This window comes from Mytilinidion resinicola, assembly GCF_010093595.1.
Source record: "Mytilinidion resinicola strain CBS 304.34 unplaced genomic scaffold BDZ99scaffold_10, whole genome shotgun sequence".
NCBI classification, from domain to species: domain Eukaryota; kingdom Fungi; phylum Ascomycota; class Dothideomycetes; order Mytilinidiales; family Mytilinidiaceae; genus Mytilinidion; species Mytilinidion resinicola.
In genome coordinates, this window is record NW_022985446.1 from 1120671 (window position 1) to 1146261 (window position 25591).

Sequence of the window (25591 nt, forward strand, 5' to 3'; positions counted from 1 at the left end):
GGTTGGAGGCGCTCGTCGGGTGAGGTGACATCCAGCCCTGTCAGTTAGGGCAGGCACGCTAACTTGGCCGGCAAACTCCGCATCATCCGCAAAGGACGTGCACCTCTTCTCGATTTTTGATGAGCTTGGTCAATTACTCAAACACACTCGAAGCCACGCTGCTTTCACTCACCCGCAAGTCGCACATGCTAACTTCTTGGGAGTAAGCTAACCGTCTTCCCGCAGCCATGGACGACTTGTTCAACGTCTTCGACGGCCCCGGCCCCGTCGAGTTGGAGCCCGCGAAGAAGAGCAAAAAGCGCCAGGCGAACGGCGACGTCAAACAACCCTCCCCCGAGGATGAGATTCTGGCGGATGCGCCAGACGCGCCAGGGGACAGCAACGGGAACGGGCATCCGCAAATACAAAAACGACAGAAGCTAGAAGCCGAGCCAGTAGTGACAGACGCCTTCGAAACCGAGCAGTCGAGGGAAATCGCCGCATCCGCAGGACTCCAGGCCCAGAAAGATGGCGCTGCTGTGGTTGTTTCTCATCAAGTGAGACATCAGGTTGCGCTACCTCCAGACTACGACTACGTGCCCATTTCGGCGCATAAACCGCCAGAGAAGCCAGCGAGGACATGGCCTTTCACTCTGGATCCGTTTCAGCAGGTCTCAATCTCCTCGATTGAGAGGAACGAGAGCGTTCTCGTCTCCGCGCATACTAGTGCTGGCAAAACGGTTGTCGCAGAATACGCTATAGCGCAGTGCTTGAAGAACAATCAGAGGGTCATTTACACAAGTCCCATCAAAGCATTGAGCAACCAAAAGTACCGAGAATTTACGGCCGAGTTTGGAGACGTTGGATTGATGACAGGGGACGTAACCATCAACCCGACGGCAACATGTCTAGTTATGACCACAGAGGTTTGTTTTGTCGCGTCGCGTTGAAGGACTGAAATTAACACTGGACTAGATTCTTCGCTCCATGCTGTATAGAGGATCTGAAATTATGCGCGAGGTTGCCTGGGTAATATTTGACGAGGTTCACTATCTTCGCGAAAAAAGTAAAAGTCCAAATTTCCGCTCCGTGAGGCTTGATGCTAAATAGAACAGTTCGTGGAGTTGTGTGGGAAGAGACCATCATCTTGCTCCCCGATAAAGTCCGCTACGTCTTTCTTTCCGCTACGATACCCAACGCCATGCAATTTGCCGAATGGATCACCAAAACTCACAGCCAACCGTGTCACGTTGTCTATACCGATTTTAGACCCACGCCTCTACAACACTACTTCTTTCCAGCAGGCGCAGATGGAATACACTTGGTCGTGGACGAGAAGGGCACGTTCCGGGAGGCAAATTTCCAACAGGCTATGTCGTCAATCGCAGCTAAGCAAGGCGACGATCCCGCAGGCGCGATGGCGAAGAGGAAGGGCAAGGGGAAGGATAAGAAGCTAAATAAAGGTGGAACAAAAGGCCCCTCGGACATCTACAAGATCATCAAGATGATCATGAAGAAGAACTACAATCCCGTAATTGTATTCAGCTTCAGTAAGAGAGAATGTGAGGCCCTGGCGATCCAGCTCGCGCAACTGGCATTCAATGATGATACAGAGAAGGAAATGGTTGCGAAGGTGTTCAACAGCGCCATTGATTCACTCTCGGAGGAAGACAAGACCTTGCCACAGATTCAGCACATGCTCCCCTTGCTGCGACGAGGTATTGGGGTTCACCACTCCGGGTTGCTACCAATATTGAAAGAAACCATCGAAATCCTTTTCCAGGAGGGTTTAATCAAGGTTCTATTTGCTACGGAAACTTTCTCGATCGGTCTGAACATGCCAGCTAAGACCGTGGTGTTCACCGATGTACGCAAGTTCGATGGTAAGGAACAGCGCTGGGTTACTCCCTCGGAATTCATTCAAATGTCCGGGCGTGCAGGCCGAAGAGGTCTGGACGATAGAGGTATCGTCATAATGATGATCAACGAGAAGATGGATCCTGCTGTTGCGAAGGAGATCGTTCGAGGAGAGCAAGACAACCTCAACTCTGCGTTCCACTTGGGTTACAACATGATCTTGAACCTCATGAGAGTCGAAGGGATCTCCCCAGAGTTTATGCTCGAACGATGTTTCATGCAATTTCAGAATACTGCTAGTGTTGCTGGGTTGGAGAGAGGTAGATTTCCCTTCAGATATTCGACTGTCTCATTGCTAATCCCAAAATGATAGACCTTCAAGAACTCGAGATCCAAAAAGCCAACATGGAGATCCCAGACGAGGCTGCCATTAAGGATTACTACACCTTACGACAGCAACTGAACACGTATACCCAAAACATGCGTGATGTCGTCAACCATCCAAACTACTGCCTGCAATTTCTGCAGGCCGGCCGTCTCGTACGAATAAAGGAGAAGGATGTGGATTTCGGATGGGGCGCTGTGGTTCAGTTCTTGCCACGAAAACTTGGCAAGAAGGACGAGGATAAAGAGCTCACTCCCCAACAACAGTACATACTGGACGTGCTGCTGCTAGTTGCCGATGACACCAACTTTGCTCCGCACTTTTTAGATGACCTTCCGCCTGGCATTCGTCCGCCTGCTCCGGGCACCAAAGGAAAATTGGAGGTCGTCCCAGTGGTCTTGTCCTGCATTGAGTCGATCGGCCACATAAGACTGTTCTTGCCCAAAGATCTGAGAAACTCGGAACAGAGGAACTCGGTGCGAAAGTCTTTGGAGGAGGTCAAGAAGAGATTTCCAGATGGTATTGCTATCTTAGATCCCATCGAGAACATGGGCATAACGGATGATTCGTTCAAGAAGCTTCTCAGGGTAAGTGGCAATGCTTCTATACTGGCACTCTGTCGCTAACTTGTTTAGAAAATCGAAGTACTCGAATCCAGGCTTCTTTCCAACCCGCTTTACAACTCACCAAGGCTCACGGAGCTCTACCAGCAGTACAAAGACAAAGTAACACTCTCGGACAGGATCAAGGACCAGAAAAAGGGGATCACCAAGGCGCTGTCGATCATGCAGCTTGAAGAGCTCAAGTGTCGGACGCGCGTGCTTCGTCGGCTTGGCTTCATCAACGAGACCGATGTTGTACAATTAAAGGCACGAGTGGCTTGTGAGATAAGCACTGGTGACACACTCGTACTCAGCGAGCTGCTGTTTAACCGGTTCTTCAACGAACTCACCCCTCAGCAGTGTGCAGCCGTCCTGAGCGTTTTCATCTTTGAGGAAAAATCGAAAGAGAGCCCAGCACTTAGAGAAGAGCTAGCAAAGCCGTTCAGAGAGATCCAAGCAGAAGCTAGGCGGGTTGCTAAAGTCTCGCAAGAGAGCAAGGTCGAACTTGTTGAAAAGGAGTATCTTGATAGTTTCAAGCCTGAGCTCATGGAGGTCGTTTTTGCTTGGTCGAAAGGGGCCTCGTTCTTGGAGATCTGGTAAGATGAAACCCATAATAACACACTGGGCCGGGCTGACAATGATCTAGCAAATTGACGGACGTCTACGAAGGAAACCTGATCCGGCTGTTCAGACGGCTGGAAGAGCTTCTGCAGCAGATGGGCCAAGCTGCGAAGGTCATGGGTAGCGAGGAGCTCGAGCAGAAGTTTGTGGACTCATTAGGAATGGTGAAGAGGGATCTTGTGGCGGCGCAGTCCCTCTACTTGTGAGCAGCATTCAGCTCATGGGGCTAATGGAGTATGGCTTCTCTTAGTATATCGTACCGTGATGGCACTGTTGCTCTTGGAGGTAGTACCACTGAAGGCGTTGGCTCTTCGGGTATATTTCCGACTCGAGCATGGCCCATCACAGAGATTGGTAGGGCGGCCTGTTGCATGATGCCTGCTGGAATGCACTGGATTGTACAATATTAGCTGCTTTACGAAATCAAAATAGCATTCACCGTCGTGAGCGCTTGAACAAACTATCTGTGACGTTCCCGTGAATGGTCATCACTCACGTGCTGTGAAGTCGATTCGCTTGGCGGGCGAGGGTCCAGCTGCCGAATTAGGGCGGGCCGAGATTTGGTCTCCACGGCATCGTCGTGTGTTCCACCTCTCGTCTCCCTAACAAAGCACCACCGCCTCGCCTCTCACCTCGAACCCGTCTCCTTATTCCCTGGGGCAGCAGGCAAATTCATCTTCTCGCAGCTTCTGCTTCTCGGCGGTCTCGGCGGGTGTCTCAGTCATGAATAGTGTCATTGCCAGCCAACACATTGCCGCTCCCCACTTGCTTCCCAACCGCTTCTCACCATCTCGCTCTGGTACGTCGTCTTCTCGTCGACTTCTTGGTGGTTTTCCGCTGACCAGCCTTCTGTCTGCAGTCCTATCTCCATCCACAGCCATGTCCAGCCGCAAACGAAAGGCGGACGACGACGCCAGCGGCGACAACGATGACCGCATGTCTGCATCTCCCACGAACTCTCCTGCGATGCCCACACGGAATCTATCACGCCCGTCCTCGAAGCGCATGCGAACCAACGTTACAGGGAGGCCTCTAGCCCTTCCCCGCCTTCTAGAGACCCTCGGTGCTGAAGACATGAGGAGCATCCTCCGATCGATATGTGAACGCCGTCCAGACCTAGGATCAGAGATCGTCTCCATCGCGCCTAGACCGAGCGTCTCCTCGACACTAGAGGTCCTACAAAACTATGAGTCGGCGTTCCAGGCGTCGTACCCCTATGGTGGCCGTGCATCCTCGGACTACGCCTACAACAGAGTCCGACAGGCTCTTGTCGATCTCCTTGATGCATTAAAGGACTTCACGCCAAACTTCCTCCCTCCAAACGAGTCTCAGGCCGCCACGTCTCTAGCTTTCCTTGATGGCGCCACCGAAATCATCCACCGCCTCCCTGACTGGGACACCTTCCAGCACAACCGACACAAGCAAGAAGCATACGAAGAGATGGCGAAGGCCTGGGCATCCGTTATCCGAGAAGCTGCGAAGCGAGCAGGAGGAATCCAGCTGCAGTATGGAGGATGGGATCAGAAGCTGTCCAAGCACAACCAAATCTCGGGTGGCAGGATGCAGGAAGCGATCGGTGAGCTCCGGGGCAGCCTGCAATGGTTGGGCACGGACACACCCAACCCTAGCACTGGAGGAGCATCGGACCCCATGTCCGTTCGACAGCAACTTTTGAGCGGCACTTATGGCCTAGGCGCACCGGTACGAGTCGGACACTGGTGAACGGCTGAACGAAGAGATACCCGAGACCTGGAAAGCGACTGACCATCACCTACTCTTCTAGTACACTCAATAATTGGTCTCTGCGAGATACAGGCGCGACTTCACGACAGTACGAATGCTACTTTCCTTTGCATGGTCGGGCCGGAGTAGTTCTGGGAATAGACGGCATCTTGAGGGCTTTTTGGCGTTTCCACGGCTGCAATCCATCCTCTCATTTTCAATTTCATTGCATCGGCATGTTGGATGGGTGGGGGCAGCAGAGCGTGTTCTTGACTGAGGGTAATTGGCGGTGGCGGCGAGTTTCTACATTTGTCCCTAGTCCCTCCTAGCGTTTGTGGTCCCGTTCTAGGGCACCTTCTCAGTACGAAACGATGACCTACATAATATCACTCTCACTGATTAAATGGGTATTCTTGAGGTGAACTTACCTGACTAATGTACGTACAGTAGCGAAAGTTTGTCGATGTATGTGACCCTTCTGAACCATTCGATAGCACCCTCTGGAGTGGCTGTTAACGATATCCTCGCATGTCATTAGGATTTTGGACATGTATTGAAGCATCCTGAGCGGTAGGACAGCATTCGCAGGTCTATGGCGTGGCGCTCTATTGCAGACTCAACGAAGCTTCGGCACCTTAATGTCCTGCTACTTCTAGATATCTTCTGAACTTCTCATACTATGCTGGAGCGTCCTAAAGTGTGGCAGGACTAGGTGATCATAGGCGTTCGAAGCTGCTCTATTACACACTGTCTAGGACCTCACATATTGTGCAGAAGATTAGATGAGTGGGGAGCAAGTCAAACGATAGCAAGAGAGCGTCTTCAGACTTCATCGAGAAGCTACTGTATGCTGAACCTTGGAGTATTGAGAGGGTAATCTCTATAACTTAAAGCATTGGCAACTCTAAGAGGGCAACGTTTAGATAGATAGGGAATTTGTAAACCCAGTGCGTCTGCAAGAGAATCATCCGCAGAGTACTTTCCTGCAAAAGTGATACCTCATTCACCTCTATACTAGGTAGGTAGATAAGTGGTGCCAAGCCACATCACGTGATATGGCGTCCTAGCGTTTGAGCGAAGTCCGCGACCTCGACTTTACCCTTCTCGCACCTTCACCGCACCTCTCACCTAAGGGGTGGGGACTCTTTCACCTTCTGCGCCTTCTATGTAGCCACGCATTCCGCATATCTTCCTTCGCAATCACACTAACTTTCCACACCACGAGGCCAGGTTATCGGGCCTCAACCTCGACTATGGCGATCCTCGACGATTTGCTAGGGCTAAAGGTTGAGATAGTCGTCAACGGACAGCCTCTCCAGGAGTACGATGATGAGGACGGTGAAGAAGAAAAGCCGAAAAGTGTCATAAAGTATATTGAAGCGACTTCTAATGCCACCTTCGAAGTCAGAGTCATTTTTGGGCTTGAACTCCCACAAGAGCATCGCCAGTACTCCTACACCTGCCGTGTTTATTTGGATGGCACATACCAGGACGGAATGGTTTTCGAAAAGCGTACCGGGCTGTTCAAACAGGCGACCCTCCGAGGAAGGCGCAGCTGTAAAGCTGGCGAGTACTATCTTCAAACATTTCGCTTCTCAAACTTGACAATTGGTAACGCACCTGACCTAATCAACGTTTGCTCTCATTTTGACGATCTCTTCCAGACGATGGAGACCTCAACGCCGTAGGACAGGGCGTCAAGGATGCCCTCAATCAAGTCGGTGAAATTTCCGTCACTTTCCAACGGATGCACTATGGTGGTGATGTTGCTCCCATCGAAAAGAGTCCCTTCACACAGCCGTCGCACCTTGGGACGATTCCTGAGAAAGTGCTTAAGGGTAGAGCAATCTCGCATCAAGCAACGTACGGCACACAGTCATTCCCATTTCCTTCACGCTAAATTTGTACATAGACTCGCAACACCCCAGACGGTACCTGCTTTCAGAGAGGTCATTGGCGAGTATGTCGATACGGTGAAGTCACCTTTCGCAACCTTCAACTTTCGATACCGGTCTAGAGGTAAGAAGGAATGCACACTTTGGTAGAGCTGCTGCTTACGCAGTAGCACAGATGCCTTGAAGGCACTTCATATCATTCCGCGCAGCGCTAGTCCAGTTGCTCTGGAAGATAGACCAGTCGAAGACTTGACCCCGGAAGAGTTGAGGGAGCTGGTGAAGAGACAGCGAGTAAGAGTGTGCCCCGTGTGTTACGTTTTACTTGAATAATAGACTGATCTCTTCCCAGGAACGCGACGCTATTTCCGCGCACAAGGTCAAGCGGGAGAAGATCGAGCGGGAAAAGATCAAGCGGGAGCGCACCGAGAACCGATCGGGGTCTTTCGAAGGCGACGATGACTTGGTTGTTGTTGAAGAACGTCCACGAAAGAGATATCGGACCGTCATTGAAGAAGACGGTGTTGAGACAGTCGATCTCACCTAGTCCACCTCAAACATCCGGGATTGTTCTCGGGCATAGCTACATCTCGGACTGTAGTGGATGATCTGAATTCCTGGAGTTTTTTGGAGGACGGCGTCAACGGAGTCAAGAGTCAATATGGGGGTATACCAGGTGGCACTTACTAAGTGACGCCAAAATAAGCTTCTATGCATGGCCTAACTTTCCAGTAGGTCATGCCTTTCATGGTCTTCTTAGTAATTCCATATACACAGGGAAATCTTTCCCAGATACAATCATCACAGCATCATATGTCCTATGATATGCCATGATGTGAAGGTACTCATAATTGATATAGCTCTAGTAGAACTAGTCCATCAACACCCGTCTGCCATTATCGGGAGTGCGTCGATGAAAAGGCAAAGTCCACGACGCAAAAATGCCAACATTATTGACGGAACTCGGCGTGGCTTTGGAATGCGTAGTAACAAGGCACCGATCACCAGCCACCCCAAGCGGCGCTGTATTTGTGGCTATCAGAGTTGGCGAATCTACGTCGTGGAAGACTGGCCACAGAAGTGACATTGGACGCAATTTGAAAGGCCTCATCCCGGCAAGCTCAAAAAACGGATCCATGAAGTAAATATATCTTCTAGCGAGCCCGTGTGCTCGGATCTGCCGGGTATGACCAGGGCTTAATTTTGCTAAGCGACCAACCTTATGGTGATGTCACGCAGCTGCATGTGTCTACGCGGCTCAAACGCTGGCGATCGGCCGTCTTTTTTCGCTGCAAGAGGCGCCGTGTGCTTGTAAAACTGCGGCAACTGTCGTCTTTTCTCCCACACATCGCTCCCTCCCCCTGAGGCACATCATTCGAGCCCCTTGTCCTCGTTGCGCGTTGTGTGTGCTGTGTGCCGCAGTCGAACCTCAGTTGTTCCATTGCTGACGCTGAGCCTCTTTCTTCAAGGCCTCGCTAGGAGCATTGTTATTGCATTCATATACTCATACAGTCAGTGTTGAATTCTGAATCTATTCTGTTCTAGTGGATGTTTGAACGTCTTAAACTAAGCAAACTTTCTAGGTTTCCTCACCTCCAGAAGCTCTCTCATGCTAAGGAAGGATCTCAACCCCCGATACCTATAACCGCCGACACGGATTGCACGTACCATCCGACATGTTGTTGCGACTTCTATGGCTCAGCGGGCTCAGCGGGCTCGCTGTAGCCACGTCCTCCTCACAATCGATCGTCACACTCTCCGGAACAAGAATTACAGGAGCAGATGCTGCCCCAACAGGCTCTATAGCAGCGTTCGTGTCTGACTTCACTACTCAAGCATTTTCCACGAGTGGGTCTATGTCCGGTGTATCGAGCAGTATGGCAGCGTCGAACACGAGTGCATCTTCTTCTCGGTCCACTAGCAACTCGGTCATCTTGCTAGTCGGAGGCTATTCCGCATCGACGAAGAGCGGGAACAGCACAGCAACAAGCACGACCTCATCAGTATTGCCTACAAACACACAGCCTTGCAACGGCTATCCTGAATTCTGCACACGGAAGTACTCAAATATAACGGAAGTCACCGCTCATAACTCGCCGTTCGATGTGAAGAACAACGCTGCGAGCAATCAAGCCTTGGGAGTAACTACTCAATTGAATGATGGCATTCGAATGCGTATGTATCTGCCCATCTATAGGACGAAGCTGTCTAACATCTGCTAACACGCATCAAAATCAGTCCAGGGCCAAACGCATATCGTCAATGGCACCCTCTATTACTGCCACACATCCTGCGACCTCCTCAATGCCGGCACCGTTGAGAACTACCTAATAGAAGTCGCAGCTTGGGTTCGCTCCCACCCCTACGATGTCATCACTATTCTCCTAGGCAACGGTGACTATACACTGAAAGACGACAACGGCAACCCCCTCGTTACGTCTGCCAACTTCGTCGATCCCATCACGAAGGCAGGCCTGATGCCTTATGTCTATCAGCCGCCGAAGAACTCGATGACGCTCGACGACTGGCCTACGCTATCCGAGATGATCCTCTCGCAGAAGCGCGTCGTTTTCTTCATCGATTACAACTTCGATTACGATGCGGCGCCGTGGATCCTCTGGGAGTTCCAGAGCATGTGGGAAACGCCATATTCGCCCACAGATCCTGCCTTCCCTTGCACGGTTCAGCGACCGGAGAACTTGAGCGAGAACAACACCAACAGCTGGCTTTATATGGCCAATCACAACCTGAACGTCGCGGTCTCTATTGCCGGGTCGTCGAGTCTTTTGATTCCGAACTCGGTGGCAATGAATGTCACCAATGGGTTAACAGGTGAGGGGAGCTTAGGCAATATGACAAGAGAGTGTACTGGTGAGTTCGCCTCTTTCATAATGTATCGAGAACCTTTGATTTGTTACTAATCCACACGAATAGCTGACCACGGCCGCCCACCCAATTTTCTCCTTGTCGACTACTACAATGTTGGCCCCTTCAACGGCTCCGTCTTCGAAGTCGCCGCCGAAGCCAACAATGTCACCTACAATGGTAAGTGCTGCGGTACCACGTCTTCATTTGGCGTGAGGTCGCTTTCGGCACCCTCAGCCGCTCTGCTCGCGCTCGTAGTCTCGGTAATGGCGGCGGTAGGTTCAGTATTGTAGATTCTGCTCTAGATATTCGTACAGGCACTTTTTTCTAAGATGACCTTTATGTTGCATTTTGTCGCATTTGCACGGGCGTTTTCGCGAGAGGTAGTTCATACAAAGCTTTACGTTTTCGCATATACATATACTATATATAATCACGCTTTTATATGTGCTCGCCATAGGTTTCTAAGGCTCTGGATTAGATGTTAAGTTGTTTTGTATCTACCTATAGCTGCGTAGGATTTTTGACGGTTTCAAAACGCACTCGGCCTCCCCCTCTAGTTGGCGCAACTTGAAAGTATAAATGTAGGTGCAGCCGAGGATCGCCTCGGGACATGCACGCCCGCATCTTGAGCACAATTTTTTTGCCTTTACATTCGTAAATACCTATTAGCTCCCGTAATACCGACGCTGACTAGGGTATCGCGTCGATAAAAGTCCCTACCTCTCGCATCGTCCAACTCATCCTCGCATCGAAGCCAGTTCAGCATCAACCTGTGCATGCACATGCGTAGCTCTATGTGCTCGAACTGCAGTCCGCTCGTTGACCTTGCATCACAATTGAACTTGATTGGTTGGTAGATCTAGAGGCGCTTCTAGACATGTTCTCCAGCTCTCCCTCGCCTTAGTCGGCGCCTATACATCCTGACATTCAGCTCTCCTCTCACTCGCTAATGCCTTTCGATAACTCTTGATCTATTGATGCGTCAAAGTGGGTCTCTTAACACGCTCTAGACTACGAGGGCGTGCTTTTGGTCTGTGCAGCGAAGTTCTGGGTAGATAAGTAGCAGCATCCATCTTGATTTCTAGTATGCGTCACGTCGTGTCGCTTTTGCTTTCTCTTAGGTTTGAACTCAATCTAAGTACCTTCCAAAATGCCGAAATACATTGTCACTCATCTTCAACAACTTTCATACCCTCTCATTCCGATTCTCGACGACCGTGGCGTTTCTCCCGAGTTCACCGGCTGGTGTCCTACAATTTGGCAACCCACGAAGGGTGCTATTCCCTATACGTACAACATCACTAGCGGCCCGATCCATAAGTTCCATATCCAGGGCTATTGGGAAGGAACTCGCGATGAGCTCTCCATATTCATGAAGAAGGCTAGCCTCGACCCTCAAGACGGGTGGCAATACGCATATCCTTTCACGGTGAAGACTTCGCTTCGCCGTAGGGACGGCATTACCATTGATTTCCCGGCAACCAATCCAGAATTCTCTCTCTACGGCAATCCTCGAAACCTTCATGTCGATTCTAACGGCTACGTTAGCGTCTCCAGTAACTTTATGGTAGAGGGTATTGACCTCAAGGCCGGCATTGTCCCTGGGAGACCCGACGATCATCCATGGGCGTGCGTGGGCACTTTGGAAGTTCAGGTTCTGCTAGGAACCGAATCGCTTATGTTTTTCACCGCTGAAATGGAATCCTACTTTACTGGTAGTCGTCCCATCAAGTTCCTTGCCTACGAGGGTATCGACATCAACTTGCTACGATTTGCGCTCGGACCGAGAAATGGCAAGGGAGACGACTCTTCTCTTCCCTACGACGTCGCCGTGGCAAAACGTGTCTTCGATAGTGGCTATCTCTACAATAGAGTCGATGGTCAACCCGCCTTCACTAAAGGCGCTGGATCGGCATTCCTTCTCAGCAAATATCTCATGATTTAGACAGTGTTCAACGGCACTGCAACTGAAAAAACCAAGCAAGCTTTTAAGTTGCGGGGATACGCGCTCACCGGAAAGAGACGACCTACCGTAAATTGCTTTGACCAAACCGGAATTCTTGGATTGTGTATCAGCCTTGGCTTTCAGACCGCGGATGAATTCAACAACTTGACAGCGTACTGGATGGCACCTTTTGGTTTCTTGAAGGCTACTCCTTTGGTCGGCTACGCCAGCGGTGGCAACTGCAACAACCCGTTTACGATCGGAAACCATCCCTCTTGCAAAAATCTCCTATCGCCAGATCTCATCATGGAGCAGACGTCAGTGAAGCGATCGCATTTTGTCAGCCATGTCTTCTTGGGCTACAAGAGCCGCAACAATAACGAAATTCGCATATATGACGCCTGCGCCGGGCCAGTAACTGGTCACGTCAATCTAGCTGGCTATATAAAAGGAGCAGTTGACACTGTGCACCCGCCTCCGGGAGAGGTGTACAACAGCGCTGGAAAGTGTTTGGATACTGAGAAGAAAATTACAGGCGACTGCGACACTGCGACCGGCTACAAAGTCACTGACTCTCACCACGGTATCCTTGGAGAATTCCCCGATTTGCTCCGTCCTGGAATTGACCCTACCGACACCAACACTTTGCCCACGGAAGATAAACTTCTCCGGGACTTCAAGGGTCTTCCGGAGGCCGATTTCGCTTTTGATACACTCGGCTTTGCAGATTGGATGCTCGCCCAGAAATTCCGGAACATCATGATCATGGCAGTGGACAAGCCCCAAGTGTGGCCTGGAGCTGGCAGCATGGATAAAGACCCCACTCGAATTGGTCTCATTACTTGGGGGCTGACTGTCGCCATCTTCGGAGGTCAGACCCATCATGTCAAACTTTCCTGGCGCACTTTCCCCACTCCCAAAGATGCCACGGGAGCACGCAGTTCGAAGTTTAATTATGGCACGGGAGACGAGTTCATTACGGAGGGTGACCTCAACAGTGATCATGTAGTCAGCGGCATCGTTGCCGGTGAGAGACGGGTCATTATCGTCTATGGTCGACAGTCGCTTTATCTTCAGTCAAACGATGAGAGAATGTCGATTGACGACCTTCGAGACTTGGCTACCGTGATCTCCAGGTTCGGAGAGAGCCCAAGGCCAAACCTTGCCGCGATGGCTGTTGGGAATGCTTTGGCAGATCCAGACGACAAGAATTTCAAATGGACTCCATTTGCGTTGAAGGAGAAGACAAGAGTTACCTATTCGGTCCAAGTAAGTCTATGCTATGTACTGCGCACAGTTAACGACGTTGCAGACTAACTCAAACATAGACTCAAAACGTTTCATATCTGGATTGGTCATACTCCGACGGTGTAAGCCGATGCTCCTAGTAGAAATGCTCAAGCGTTGCTAATTATTCGTGAATCACAGAACGTGTTCTTGCTAGACTACTCCGTCGTTGCTCGCAAAGATTTTAAGGGGCCATTAGAAAAAAGTGCGGATAAGCCCGTACTAAATGACGTCCACACGTTCACTTTCTTTGGGCGCTCAGTAGGTAGCGACAAGGTAAAACTGACTTTCTACGACCGGTACTACAAAGCCACTACACGCGGAGTGTCCTTTGACATTCAAAAATAAGAATTGGGTCCATATTATGGGTTGGTTTCTTGATCTTCATTCACTACTGGAGCAAGATAGCCAAGCCAGGCCAGACTCATACACTAAAGTATTGCTCAACGGAGAAGAAAATTCAATTCTAACTCTTAACGCATCATCTCAAACCCAACCCGAACACGCGAGCATTAGCTGTGAAATGACCTCTCGCCCTCACCTTCTTACACAAAATCTCCAAAATAAGGACGGACAGGCTCTAAGCAGCTATCAGTACTTATAGAGACGTGCTTTCAGCTCCCGCTCTCTATACCTTTTGCCATCTTTCCTCAGCACGCTTTCGGTCTAATAAATAACATTTCGAATCGGAGCGTGGGTCACGCATCTACGCCGTGTGTTTACACTTCTAGTATAAGTTGTATTAACGCTAGTGAAAGCCTCTACTATATTACCACGCTTTCGGGCTAAGATCCACTTTTCCACGTAAAGCCTCCCCCCTCGTGTACCAACGCCCAGCCCTCTTTTAATCCACCATCTTTTTTCGCCCCAACATGCGTCTGCCGCCTCTACCCTCCATCAATTAATCGCTTACCCTCTCGATTCACCTCGGCATTCTCCTCCTTTACACATGCTTATCCAGGAAATCGTTCACAACCGCAAACCACCCCGTCGCATTCCCGTGCAGATTCATGCCATGTCCAGTATCCGGCTGCAAGTAAAACGCCAACGGCTCCGCGTTCGCGAACAGCTGCGGCGAAACCGAGTAGGGTCCATCCAGAATCCCCGTACAGTCTGCGCCGCAGAAGATGAGGTCAGAATCACCATCGATCATCTACGCTTCTATTAGCCCCATACCACCGACATCGCAGGAAAAATTCAATTTCGAAAGAAAGCAAATTTGGGGGGGGGGAAGATAGAGGACGTACCAAAATCGGCTTCTTAAACTCGGGCGCCGCATACGGAACCTTGCCAAACGTGATGAACTCGCCTACCGTGAACGGGAACTTGTTCGCCTCCGCATCCTCTAGCACTGCGGGCTCGAAGTTGGGGTACTTGAGGAAGCTGTACTGGTTCGCATACTTGTCGCCCCAGGTCAGGTAGCCCGAGGAGCGCTTGCCGAAGCGCGCGGGCTGGTTCTCGGACGCGAGGTGGAAGCCCGTGCTGATCTGGAATAGGATCTCGAAGGTGGTGTTGTGCGAGAAGCCGGTGAGGACGACGCCGTCGGAGAGCTCGGGCCGGGTGGCGATGAGCGCGTTGGAGAGGATCGAGCCGAAACTGTGGCCGACGTGGACGAGTTTCGAGGGCTTGGGGATCAGATGCGAGAGCGTGCCGGCTTTGAGCTGCTCGGTGAAGTGGGTGAGGAGCGCGAGTTCGACAGGGGTTTGCACGACATTGTAGGGGTCTTCGACGCTGGAGAGGCCGGTGCCGATTCGGTCATAGGAGAAGGTGGCGTACCCTGCGGCAGTCGCAGCAGCGATGTAGTTGTACGTCGTTTTCGGTGCGCCGAAGTTCCAGTAGGTTTTGTCGAAGCCGAGGCCGTGGGTGAGAAGTTGCAATTTCGGGGCTTTTTGGGGGTTATAGTGGGTCGTGGGTGTGCAGTACAGTGCGCTGATTGAGAGAGGAACGGTGATGTTAGTTGGGGGCCCAAGGAGGGCAGAGGGGTCGGAGGAGGCGTCGCGGCCTGTGAAGGCGAGGAGGAGAGAGGTTGCATCATAACCATTTTTAATCGCGGGGAGGAGCAGGGGGTAGGAGGGGGCGGTGAGGGAGATGGAGAGGGTGAGGGGAATGCAGTTAGGTGATTGGGGGTTGGGGTGTGGGATTGCGGTTGTGAGAAGGGGGAGGGAGAGGAGAGAAGAAAGTATAATGGGAAGCATTGTTGGAATTGACAGAGGCATGATGGACTGACGACAGAGATTGTTAGATACTGTACATACTCCTTGGCCTTCGTTTATATATTTTCCGGTCTCTGATGCTGCCAAATTAATATCTGGCTAGGAGAGCATCCAGTTTGCTTTCTCACCCTCGTAAGCATACTATAATGCGCTAGGTATTTGGAATGCCTGGATTGGTGCGTGGGAGAGGGTAGATGATTACTGCTCGGTAAAAACTAGAGATGTAGTTGCTCACTCATCGTTGATTTTCCGCCGCCGTCCCATTGGTGCCATTACTCATCCCTGCTGACCATAACTAGTAACTGGCCAACGAGAAAATTGACCGAAAAGGGCAGTAATCAGAACTTCGACTTAATGGGTTATTTGAGTGTAATTGAGCCAATCAGAAATTATTCCTAGATTGGATAATATTTCCTGGATGAGTTGAGTTCTTTGATTGGAAGAATCAATCGTCAACTGCATAAACCCATCATCAATAACACTCCCCATCCGAGAATCCCGTTACCACCGAGAATCGCGAGCAGATTTGGTCACGTTTAGAAGAATTTAGACTAGCGGCTTGGCCCCCCAATTACCACCAATTCTCGGTGGCGGGTGATTCTCGCTGGGCGGTGAACGACGTTGGACAGCGTCACGTGAGCGTCCAGACGAGTTAGAGAGCCAACCACAGTAGTGAACTTCGATGATTTGATAGATTGGTAGGATGACCTGCCAAGGCGAAGTATGTACCACGTTTAGGCGCAGGTGGTTTTGCTAAAAGGAATTCCAAATCTAACCGCGTGAACATGTTGTCAGACGCAAAGTGGACATCGGCTAACTATACCTGTTATAGTTTCGTCTTCCCACTCGAACGAGCAACTAATTTTGATAGAAAGCAGGTATCAGTTGACTGCCGAGGCATCTCATGAACGCATTCCGCCGTTTTGTTGGAAGATGTTACAAATCTAACCGCACGGTTGGTTTTTCCACGATGCGGAGCGGATTTACCTCGGAGAATTCACCCGAACTAGGCGATGAACGTAGGTCACCTGATGCTGTAGTCACGTGCTCGCTACTAACGTCGCCTCTTGTACGGCTTCTATCCCAATGTGCCAGCTCCTTGCACGACGTCTTGGTGCAAGGCGCCGTAGGTAAAGGGACAGATTTAGGTCGGTGGAATAATGCATAGGACAACATGGTGAGACAACCTGTGGACAAATTGCACCCATTTAATGGAAAGAGTTACCAAACTAACTGCGTCAGAATAGAAACAACAGATCTACATCGCGAGCGACAAGACGCATAGGATGTCAGCTCTCTGGACTAAGTTGGAGTTGATATCGATACCTTCCCGGGTCAGGCCTGAGGTGCCAAAGCCCTATGGCCGTCCCATTCGCAGATGCAATCATTATTATGTAGGATAGCATGGGGTGTCTGTCATCTGGTCTTCGTTACTTCGTAACTCCGTGTCAACGGCGAAGTGCTGATGCCGGTTCTCCGTATGGAAGGGAATATGTCAGCCACACGACTCGAGCATCAGCCTCGCTTTCAGAAGCACGCGCCGCACACGAGACCGTCTCAGCCAAGGCGGTCGATCCGAACCCGGAATCTCGGAGGGCTGTCCCTGGTGCCCGCAATTTCGTACTCGGGACGGTGCAACGGTAACGTGGAAGAACGCCGACGCGGTGGAAAGGAGGTTGCGACTAGGGAGATGGAGGGATGACGTTGGACAGTGTTGACACCAAGATCTGGATTCACGCCTTGTGTATAACGGCTCTATTATTATCGAGAACGCATCTTGTTTCGTGCAGGGGCGCTAGGATTGTAATTGGAATGGGATTGCGCAGCCCTCGAGACTGACGAAAATCACCACGATCATGGGCATGGAGGTGCTAGCGAGGAGGAGGGGACAGTCAGGAAATTGTGAGGGTCCTTCGTCCTATGTTTCCAAACCCTGTGGCACCGAAGGCCGGGAGAAGGCCAGGCGCACACGTGTTCCAGATCAGACGTCGAGGACGCGTTCCAGACGCCGGAGATGGCGGGAAGTGCTCGAAAGTTGAGCCTCGCGCTGGAGGGGCTTTGAACGCATCCCCATCGCGGCGGGGTGGTGGAGGAGCGTGGTGTAGGAGCGTGGTGTTTCTCTTTGGGGCAGGTCGTTCTGCACGCAATCTCAGCGGCTCGCGGCTGGCTGGGTCAGCCGTGGGGTTGTGGTTCCTGGCGACGAACAGGGGCACCGGCTGCTGATTCGAGCGCGCAAAAGGCGTACCTGGCGCTTCACTGCTTTTGCGATAGCGGCGGCGCCAGAGTCTATCTTGAGCGCATGCAATTTGCGAGGCTGCCAACAAACCACTCAGGAACCACGACGCGGCTGAAGATGCCCTCGTCGTGTGCCGCTCGTCGCCCGTCGCCCGTCGCCCGTCGCCCGTCGCCCCCGCCGTCGATGGCTGCAACGGAGGTCCCCTGAGCGGCGTCAGAGATTCTGCTGTCATTCCAGCAGACACTGGCACCTGGAGCGGTGTTTTGGTGAAGCATGACGGCGGCGCACGGCGTGGAATGCGGCCTGTGCCGGGCTCCATCTGGGCTTCATTTCTTGCCCCTGTCGCTCTCCGCCATTTCTGCTGGTGCGACGCAAGCTGCCCTCCTGATCCCGCCCAATCACCGCCGCCCGTCGACAAGCTGTCCCGTTGCGTGCAAGCTCCGCGCCCATCCTCCCCAGCCCCGAGCGGTCAATCCCTTCTCCTCTTCACCACGCCGCTCTCTCAACACCACCACCCTCGTGGGCACTCACTAATCTCGCAGCACTTCCCCGCCTCCTCTTACCCACGTCATTCTTTTCAGGCTTCGGATTCTTGGTGCTGCTGCTTTTTGCCTTTCGTCACTCCTTCAGCCTCCGTCCAGGACCAGCCGGCTATGACCGATTGCCTTACGACCTTACGCTGTTAATATCTAAACCAAATACTGTCGACACGACCGCCGTGCATCCATTTAGTCGAGTTCCTGCCGTCATCGCTGTTCCACTGGGCGCCAATCGCCGACTCGTTGGAAGAATCGCCGTCGCGGCCGAATGAACACCCTGTAAAGACCGCCAAGATGCATCAACACCATTCTCACAACCATCTCCACCATGCGAGGAGAGACGCAGCAGTAGCATCCGCCGACTTGCTGCCTCGAGGCCCTTCTCCTGCTGAGCCAAACATGGACATCCCGAGCCGGACCTTTCACTCGATAACTCGCGCTCTGCTGCCCCGTGAAAAATGCACTGGGTCCGCCAACGAATGCGAGAAGCCGACTCCCGACTACCTTGTTCCTGTTGTGTGTGCCGTTATGTAGGCCGACTCCACCTCATGTGTAGTATCCGTACTGATCTTTCGCAGAATTCCTGTATTCTTGGCCATTGTAGTCCTCCTATTTCTCCACCGCCGCCATAACAAGAAACTCAAGCAGGAGGATAGAGATGACCCACACAAATCTCTCGACTTTGGCCTGGAGGCGACGGGAAAAGCAAGTAAGAAAGGAAAGGGGATCCCGGAAATGACCATCACCGACACTGAAAAGACACTTCGAGGTAATAAGGGCTTGTCAATGGACCTAGGAGTGGGAAATCCCTACATACTTCCAGCGGGCTTGCACAACTCGCGAGAGTCAGTCAACTCTATGGCGCGCTCCATGGACGATCCACATGACCCCTATCGCCCTGTCACCTTCATAAAGGACAGTGCCAGCATGAGAAATGGGAGCAGCCTGCGTGGCTATCCCCACGACAACTCTTCAACGTACACGGGATCAAGTGGGGGTACCGACAGGATGAATGGAAGTCTTTTGAGGAACGCCCAGCGCATGTCGCAGTCTGTCCCACCCCGAGGAGACTCGAAGGCAGGAGGATCTCCACTCAGCGAGCAGCCACCACCTCACATCCAGTTTCCCGCTGCGACTGCACAACCGGCTGGATCTCCCTCAAATCCCCAGGATCGATCGCCGCCACGTGTGCCTGCATCGAACGGCGGGCTTGCACCCACCCCTGCCGATGCTGGCCGCGACTCCTACTTTGACAACAACGCCAATGTTATGAGGGCGAGCAACAATTATCTTGGTTCTTTCATCCACAGCCGAGATGGTTCGACTGTTGAGGCCCCCGGGCAAGCTCAATCGCCTCCCGAGCCCACTATTCCCCAGATCCATGCCCCAAGGCCAATTTCACCTCCAACCAAGCTCCTTCCAGAGAACCCTCGACCACCACCACGAGTCCAATCGCAAGAGGCTGTTGTCATATCCAACGCCAACAACATGAACCGCATCAGTGACACGAGCGACTACGGTGATGGATTCAAAGTTACACCTCCTTCTCGTGAACAGAGCTATGATGGGGCCAACGCTGCTGGCCGCAGATCACTCGATGCTCCAATGCCAGTCCAGCAAGAAGAATCGTACAACAACGCCTTCGGCCTGGGAGTTGATGATCTGGGTTATGACCCTCGTCGATTGTCTATGAGCCTTCGCCCTCTTCCCCCGGATGACCCAGCCGATAACCCCGAAACACGTGCCAATCGTATCCGTTCTTTCTACAAGGAGTACTTCGATGATTCCAAGCCGGACCCTGTAGGCTACTATGAGGACTACAACCCAGAGTACCTTGCGGACGGAACCATCTTCGACCCTGAGACTGGTAACTTCGTCATGGCTCAAGCACCATATGCTCAGCCCGTTGGCCGTCGTGCCATGACACCGCCTCCTCGCGCTCCTCCGCGCTTCCAGGGCCAGACTGGCCGTGGCCGAGCCTCCAGCGGTTCTACCGGTCGCTTCATGCCGCCTCCTCGCGGCAACTCCTCCATGAGCGGACGCGTGGCTGCTCCCCGGAGAGCCCCTCTGCCACCCCCTCCGGCTCTCACCTCGCTACCAACGCCTGCCAAGCTCACGGAAGATTCGGCCATCTTCAACCCTCTCGACTTTGCTCCTCCTGTCTCGTACAGAGATCGCCAGGCCGGTCGACGACCTGACAGTCCTCTCGGTGTGCAGAGACCGTATAGCCCTGCAGTGCGGGCTCATACGCCACTGGTGGGCGCTTTCGACGACCTTCCCGCTATGCCTAGCCCGTAAGTCACTGTTGAATGCACTCCTGTTCTAGGCCATAAGCTAACCTCCCATAGTCACGCCCTCCGCAAGTCCAGCACCTTCACCGCCCTCGACTTCGCCCCTCCGCCCAAGTTCCGCGACAACGGCTCCGGCTCCGACGCAGGCTCCATCCGCTCCACCCGCTCTGCCATGTCGCAGGTCCAGCTCAACAGCATCCGAGCCGGCGCATATCGCGTCTCGCGCATGCCCAAGGAGGTCGTCGGCACCCGAGACGACCTCATGGAGAGCTTGAAGCCCCAGATGAATCTGTCGAGGCCATCCTAGGCTCAGCGCTCGACTTGCTGGATCGAGCTGGCGCGCGAAAAGCTCTTGAGATTCAGCATAAGCTTTTCTTTGTGAGACGTGTTTCATTTCAGTAATGGCACTAAGCACACGAACGAGGGACGATTTTGAAAAAAAACCAGCAGACTTTTTATAGACGGGATCGGCGATGGCTTAGTTTTCGGTGGCTCTCGGGATTGTTTAGTCCATTCCCATTTTCTTGGATGCGACGACGGTACATACTCAGGGTGTATTAGCTGGCGATAAGGCGGTGTTAATTTCTTGTAGTCTTTTGAGGGAGAGAGTGGGTCGTTAGTGTGGTATGTGGAGAGGCAAGCAAGGAAGTTGGAGGTAGACCGGGGGACGAATAGATTGAGGGATTAGAATTGTGGAGAGTGTAAATATTAGGGGAACGGTAAGACCGTGTGGTAGGGCGTGTAGCTAGCTAGGAGCCATCGAGCTGACCGATTTCAAGTCTTCCAATAATCATGTTGAAACAAGTTTCTCCCTGGACCATTATGCAATATGCTCGCTGTGTCTATATTCTCTTGCTCCATATCTCCCCAGAAGCGTTCACGTTCCTACCACACTACATCCGCCACGCTCTCCGTCTAATCAGCACTTCGAAAAAAGACAACGCCCATCTCACAAATACCCTATTCCTCCTTTTCCAACACTCGGCGGCAAATCCTCCGCCCTCGTCCCCCAGTCACTCTCCTCCGGCCCCAGCACCAACTCCAGCGTCCACCCCTCCGTAAAAAAACCATGCGTCACCCAGCTCTTCGTCCACACCTCCCCATTCAGCGTCGCGCTCTGCACATAAATATTCTCATAACTCCCCCTATCAAAGTTAACATTCCTAATAGTAGCGGTCTTATTCGTCTGCGGACTCGTCACGCTCACGCTCTCGAAGAACGGCGGGATGATGAAATACACGTCCTGCCCCGGGTTCGGGAACAGCCCGAGCATGACGAAGACGGTGAAGGCGCCCATGGCGCCCGAGTCGTCGTTGCCGGGCAGGCCGCCGGGCGTGGGCGAGAAGCGCGCGGGGACGTAGGAGTGCGCGCGCTGCGCCGAGAGGCCCGGGCGGCCGGCGTAGTGGTACTGGAAGATTGTGAGGAAGACGGGCTCGTTGCCGATGTCGGCGAGGCCGGAGGTGTGGAAGTAGTCGAGGCGGGCGATGAAGGAGGCGGGGCCGCCGAGGAGGGTGATTAGAGTGGGCATGTCGTGGGGGACGTAGCTGGGGTTGATGGAGTTAGTCGGTGGAGGATGTGGGATAGGGGAAGGGAGGGGAGTTACAATAGGTATTCCCATACGGAGGACTCGAAGGTCTCGGAGGGGTTGGAGGTTAGGGAGCAGAAGTCTGTGAGGGGGCTGCAGGCGATTGGGTCTTGGTAGCCCCAGGTGCCGTTCTGATATTTTGGTTGGAAGAAGCCTGTGAAACCAGTGTCTGTGCCGTTGATGAGAGATTTCTGGTCGGCTTTGAAAAGGTTTTGCCAGTTCTCTGCTCGGGAGAGGTATTTGGCGTATTCATCTTTCCCGAGGCCCTTACCTAGCGTGGAGATGCAGTAGTCGTTATACGAATATTCGAGAGTCCTAGAAATACTTCTTGAGTTCGTCCCAAACCCAAGGTAGTCGAAATCGAGATAGGGGATGTAATTGTAGCGCTTCCAGCTCTTCAACCCGCCGCGGCCTTCGTAGGACCACTCGAGGGGCTCGTTCTCGGCGTCGTTGACAACTGCGTCGTAGGCGAGATTCCAGTCGATGCCAGTGAGATTCTTGATGTAGGCATCCGCGATGACGACGTCGGCGTTTGACCCGCCTTGCGTCCAGCCTTTGCATAAGCTCATGCGGCAATCCGGGAGCCAACCTTCATGCTGGTACGTTGAGAGGAGACTGCGGACCATTTTTGATTGCGCGACGGGGTCAACAATAGTTAAAAAGGGGTGTTGTACCCTAAAAGCATCCCAAATACTAGTTGGAAATACGTTAGCAGTGCATGAAAGGGCATGGTTTCGGAGTTGCTCTGAAAAGCTTACCAGTAAAAGGAGTCAAAGTACGGTTCTGATGTTTCCCAATTTGGATTTTCCCCGGTATAGTCCTGCGGCGAGATCATCGTCCTGTACATTCCGCTGTAGAAATTTGTTTGCATCGTCTCATTCACACCTCCGGCTTCAATCGCGATAGGCGAGAGCTTTTCTCTCCATGCATCCTCAGCCTTGCTCTTCATACCTTCAAAATCGTAGTCTGGGCCAGGTATTTCTTTCTCCGCATTTTGACATGCTTGATCTGCGCTAATGAAGCTCACTCCAACCCTTGCGGTCAAGTTACCCTCAATTGGTCCTTTGAATCTCACGAATCCACCAGCTTGGAGGTAAAACAGATTGAAGCCTCTCGTGACGAACAACTCCTTGGGCTCAGTGTCGGCTCGATTATTGACCCACACTCCCGAGTCGAGGATCGATGCTCCAGCGAAGTCAACGCAGAAATGTGCAACATAATACCCAGCGCCAAAACTGGGAAGGAAAGTGCCATTCCCTTTCATTCTTCCGGTCGTTTCATCTATACTGATCGATGCGTTCTGTCGACTCGCCCACAGGTCCGTCAGGTCGAGCATGATGAGAGGATTTAGCGCTGATCCATTTCTCGATTCCTCTGCGGGAAAGACAAAGTGGTACAACGCAGAGTGTTGCGCCGCTGTCATTTCTGCGTGGATACCGTTCTCCAATGTCAATGCGAAATAGCCTGGGCTGGCCTCAATTGATTCGTTGAGATAGGGAGTAGCGCGGGCAGTGATTAGGTAATTGCAGTTGTTCAATTCATTTTCTGGGCAGTGTTGTGGAAATAGAGGAAAGTTGCCCAGTGATGGATTGCCCCCAGTGCCGGAGTCGTGCAGGCTTGTTGAGCGTCAAACCCAAAAACAACATCGGATAGAACAGAAATCCCATACCTCGAGAAACCAGTGACATTGCTACCGTCGAACGCGAATCCTCCTGTGTTTTGCCCGTTAACGTCGGCGACAGCCTTAGCCATTCCATAGGGCAATGTGGCACCCGCGAATACGTTTCCGTCATTGGTAGAACCGATCAATTGATTGACATATTTGAGAGGATCGAAGTCGGCTTCATGCTTGGCATGTTCATTGGCAGAAGTTGTGCAGGTATGGACAACAAGTAGAAAGACAGCAACTGTCGTAGACCGTGTGTTGAGCATGCTGAAGTACGAGCAACAAATTTGCTTGCTGCAGAAGAGATCAAGGTGGTGTTCGAAGTATTAAGAGGCGAGGAAAGCGGCTTGAGATCCGTAGATGCATGGTAGCGAGTACTTTGGTACGATGCAACGTAACTGCGGGGTTGACACTAAGTCGTATCAATGTTGAAAATGAGCCTGCTCAAGGTGACAGTAACTCGGGATCTTCCTGCAAGGGTACTGTCCGGGAATGGTCAATATAAACTGTGGACTGCCGGTGTTCCGCTCTGATCCTGCGAGGTACCTACTTGCTAGCACTCGGCGACGAACAACATCAAGCCGTGATCATGAAGCCCTGGGCAGTCTATTTTATACAAAGATAATTCTTTGCAATAGCTCTTATTCTTTGACAGATCGTATGATAAATGCATTGCCTTGTTTGAGAGTGCCTGGGGTTGGTTATAGGCGAACAACGTCAGCAATCGTGCACCCTAAGATGCCGTCGAAAATGGGAATAGATTGGTTCGATTGCCGGAAAGATCTGAGATGGCTACGTAGAGTCGAATTGGCCAGGCCAAAGCCTACTCCTGCGAGGTTTTGGCGATTCGTTCCATGTCTCGTGCATGTCGAACCTCCATGCCTTCGTAGTTGTTACGCACGCTTGCATAATCCTCATCCTCTCTCATCTTCGCCGTAAATGCCTTATGTGCCTCCATGCTCGCCCAACCAGTGAACATGAGTGCTTCTCGTTTCCCAGGCTCTGAGTCGTTCCTCCAGCCCTCGACCACGTTGTATGGCTCTGTTGCGTCCGCAAGGGTTGCTCGATGTTTGTTCACTATCCGATCGTACTCCTCGATGTGCTGGCCTCCTTTTAGGAACAACCTCGCTATCGCCATGACGGGTGCGTCCAGAGGCAACGATGATATGTCGTCAAGCTCCATGTGAAGTATCCACTGGAAATCAAGCTGATCCTCCTGTGAGCCAAGGACCTTCTCCTTCTCTGGCGATGCGAGGAAGGCTTTGTGGGCTTCCAGAGTTGGCCATATTCCCAGGATGTAGACGAGGGATGGGTCTTCGATGCAGTTGTAGAACCTTGAATTAGTTTTCAAAACCGAGCGGACTGTAGACAGAGTTTTGAGTAACGCGTCATCAGAGGCTGACACCCCGTCTTTCAGCCGCAGCCTGCAAACCTCCAGCATAGGCATGTCGCAGGAGATGTCAATGTGTGCAAGACGCACAGCAACGGAGTAGACAACTGAGGACGGATGTATGGGGGCTGAATGGAAAGAGGCTTGGAAGTTTAAGCAATCTTGAAATACGGGAATAAAACGAGAGTGGCTATCTTTGGGGGCCGAATGCAGGGGGGAATCTTACACTTCTCTTGGCATCTTGGCATAAAATACGGCGTTCAACATCCTCCGGCACCAACCGCGCATCTTCCATCACGACTCCTTTCGATGCTGGCACGAAACAGGTTTTCTGCGAAGTCTAGTCGATGACCCATCGAATGTCCATTACCGGCTGGGCGTTGATCGGAGGATTCTGGGATTGCCGTTTTCCGCGACGGCGGTCCCCCCCAAAACCTAGATAGGCTCGTGAATACCGGAAAAGAGGCCCAACAAGGATAACCAGTGATCGCCAGCACACACGATTGACCGGTC

At 52.1% G+C, this 25591-nt stretch overlaps 10 protein-coding genes across 10 annotated transcripts; 6 read left to right on the forward strand and 4 right to left on the reverse strand.

The window, feature by feature from the left end:
- Positions 1–225: 225 nt before the first annotated feature.
- Positions 226–3896, forward strand: BDZ99DRAFT_571415 (putative ATP dependent RNA helicase; the record flags this gene model as incomplete). Its single annotated transcript, XM_033728086.1, has 6 exons — positions 226–905; positions 955–1045; positions 1095–2156; positions 2210–2808; positions 2857–3419; positions 3470–3896. Coding segments are annotated over 6 exons (3176 nt in total), but the record flags the coding sequence as incomplete, so codon positions are not given.
- Positions 3897–4167: 271 nt separating this feature from the next.
- BDZ99DRAFT_477025 (tethering factor for nuclear proteasome sts1) lies at positions 4168–5166 on the forward strand (the record flags this gene model as incomplete). Its single annotated transcript, XM_033722090.1, has 2 exons — positions 4168–4243; positions 4304–5166. The coding sequence occupies 2 exons, from the start codon at positions 4168–4170 to the stop codon at positions 5164–5166; spliced, it is 939 nt and encodes a 312-aa protein (XP_033576598.1).
- Positions 5167–6282: 1116 nt separating this feature from the next.
- Positions 6283–7778, forward strand: BDZ99DRAFT_463419 (uncharacterized protein). The gene is made up of 5 exons (XM_033720080.1): positions 6283–6777; positions 6831–7029; positions 7079–7185; positions 7237–7352; positions 7411–7778. The coding sequence occupies exons 1-5, from the start codon at positions 6420–6422 to the stop codon at positions 7603–7605; spliced, it is 975 nt and encodes a 324-aa protein (XP_033576599.1). The 5' UTR covers positions 6283–6419; the 3' UTR covers positions 7606–7778.
- A 606-nt stretch (positions 7779–8384) lies between these two features.
- BDZ99DRAFT_417696 (PLC-like phosphodiesterase) lies at positions 8385–10599 on the forward strand. Its single transcript, XM_033716833.1, has 4 exons — positions 8385–8569; positions 8642–9233; positions 9297–9929; positions 9993–10599. The coding sequence occupies exons 2-4, from the start codon at positions 8735–8737 to the stop codon at positions 10214–10216; spliced, it is 1356 nt and encodes a 451-aa protein (XP_033576600.1). The 5' UTR covers positions 8385–8569; positions 8642–8734; the 3' UTR covers positions 10217–10599.
- Positions 10600–11076: 477 nt separating this feature from the next.
- Positions 11077–11871, forward strand: BDZ99DRAFT_477028 (uncharacterized protein; the record flags this gene model as incomplete). Its single annotated transcript, XM_033722091.1, has 1 exon — positions 11077–11871. The coding sequence occupies one exon, from the start codon at positions 11077–11079 to the stop codon at positions 11869–11871; it is 795 nt and encodes a 264-aa protein (XP_033576601.1).
- A 2026-nt stretch (positions 11872–13897) lies between these two features.
- BDZ99DRAFT_571420 (alpha/beta-hydrolase) lies at positions 13898–15353 on the reverse strand (the record flags this gene model as incomplete). Its single annotated transcript, XM_033728087.1, has 2 exons — positions 13898–14311; positions 14406–15353. 2 exons carry the CDS (start codon positions 15351–15353, stop codon positions 14102–14104), a joined length of 1158 nt encoding a protein of 385 aa, XP_033576602.1. The 3' UTR covers positions 13898–14101.
- Positions 15354–17139: 1786 nt separating this feature from the next.
- BDZ99DRAFT_532175 (uncharacterized protein) lies at positions 17140–17926 on the reverse strand (the record flags this gene model as incomplete). The annotated part of the gene is made up of 1 exon (XM_033726473.1): positions 17140–17926. One exon carries the CDS (start codon positions 17924–17926, stop codon positions 17264–17266), a length of 663 nt encoding a protein of 220 aa, XP_033576603.1. The 3' UTR covers positions 17140–17263.
- Positions 17927–18440: 514 nt separating this feature from the next.
- On the forward strand, positions 18441–20744 carry BDZ99DRAFT_477032 (uncharacterized protein; the record flags this gene model as incomplete). The annotated part of the gene is made up of 3 exons (XM_033722092.1): positions 18441–18676; positions 18725–20440; positions 20495–20744. 3 exons carry the CDS (start codon positions 18441–18443, stop codon positions 20742–20744), a joined length of 2202 nt encoding a protein of 733 aa, XP_033576604.1.
- A 473-nt stretch (positions 20745–21217) lies between these two features.
- Positions 21218–24266, reverse strand: BDZ99DRAFT_33436 (putative alpha-1,2-mannosidase). Its single transcript, XM_033714301.1, has 5 exons — positions 24239–24266; positions 23692–24170; positions 22781–23638; positions 22041–22715; positions 21218–21981 (listed from the first exon to the last, which is right to left on the reverse strand). The coding sequence occupies exons 2-5, from the start codon at positions 23952–23954 to the stop codon at positions 21387–21389; spliced, it is 2391 nt and encodes a 796-aa protein (XP_033576605.1). The 5' UTR covers positions 23955–24170; positions 24239–24266; the 3' UTR covers positions 21218–21386.
- A 59-nt stretch (positions 24267–24325) lies between these two features.
- BDZ99DRAFT_463424 (uncharacterized protein) lies at positions 24326–25254 on the reverse strand. The gene has a single exon (XM_033720081.1). It carries the CDS (start codon positions 25133–25135, stop codon positions 24512–24514), a length of 624 nt encoding a protein of 207 aa, XP_033576606.1. The 5' UTR covers positions 25136–25254; the 3' UTR covers positions 24326–24511.
- Between the last annotated feature and the right edge of the window lie 337 nt (positions 25255–25591).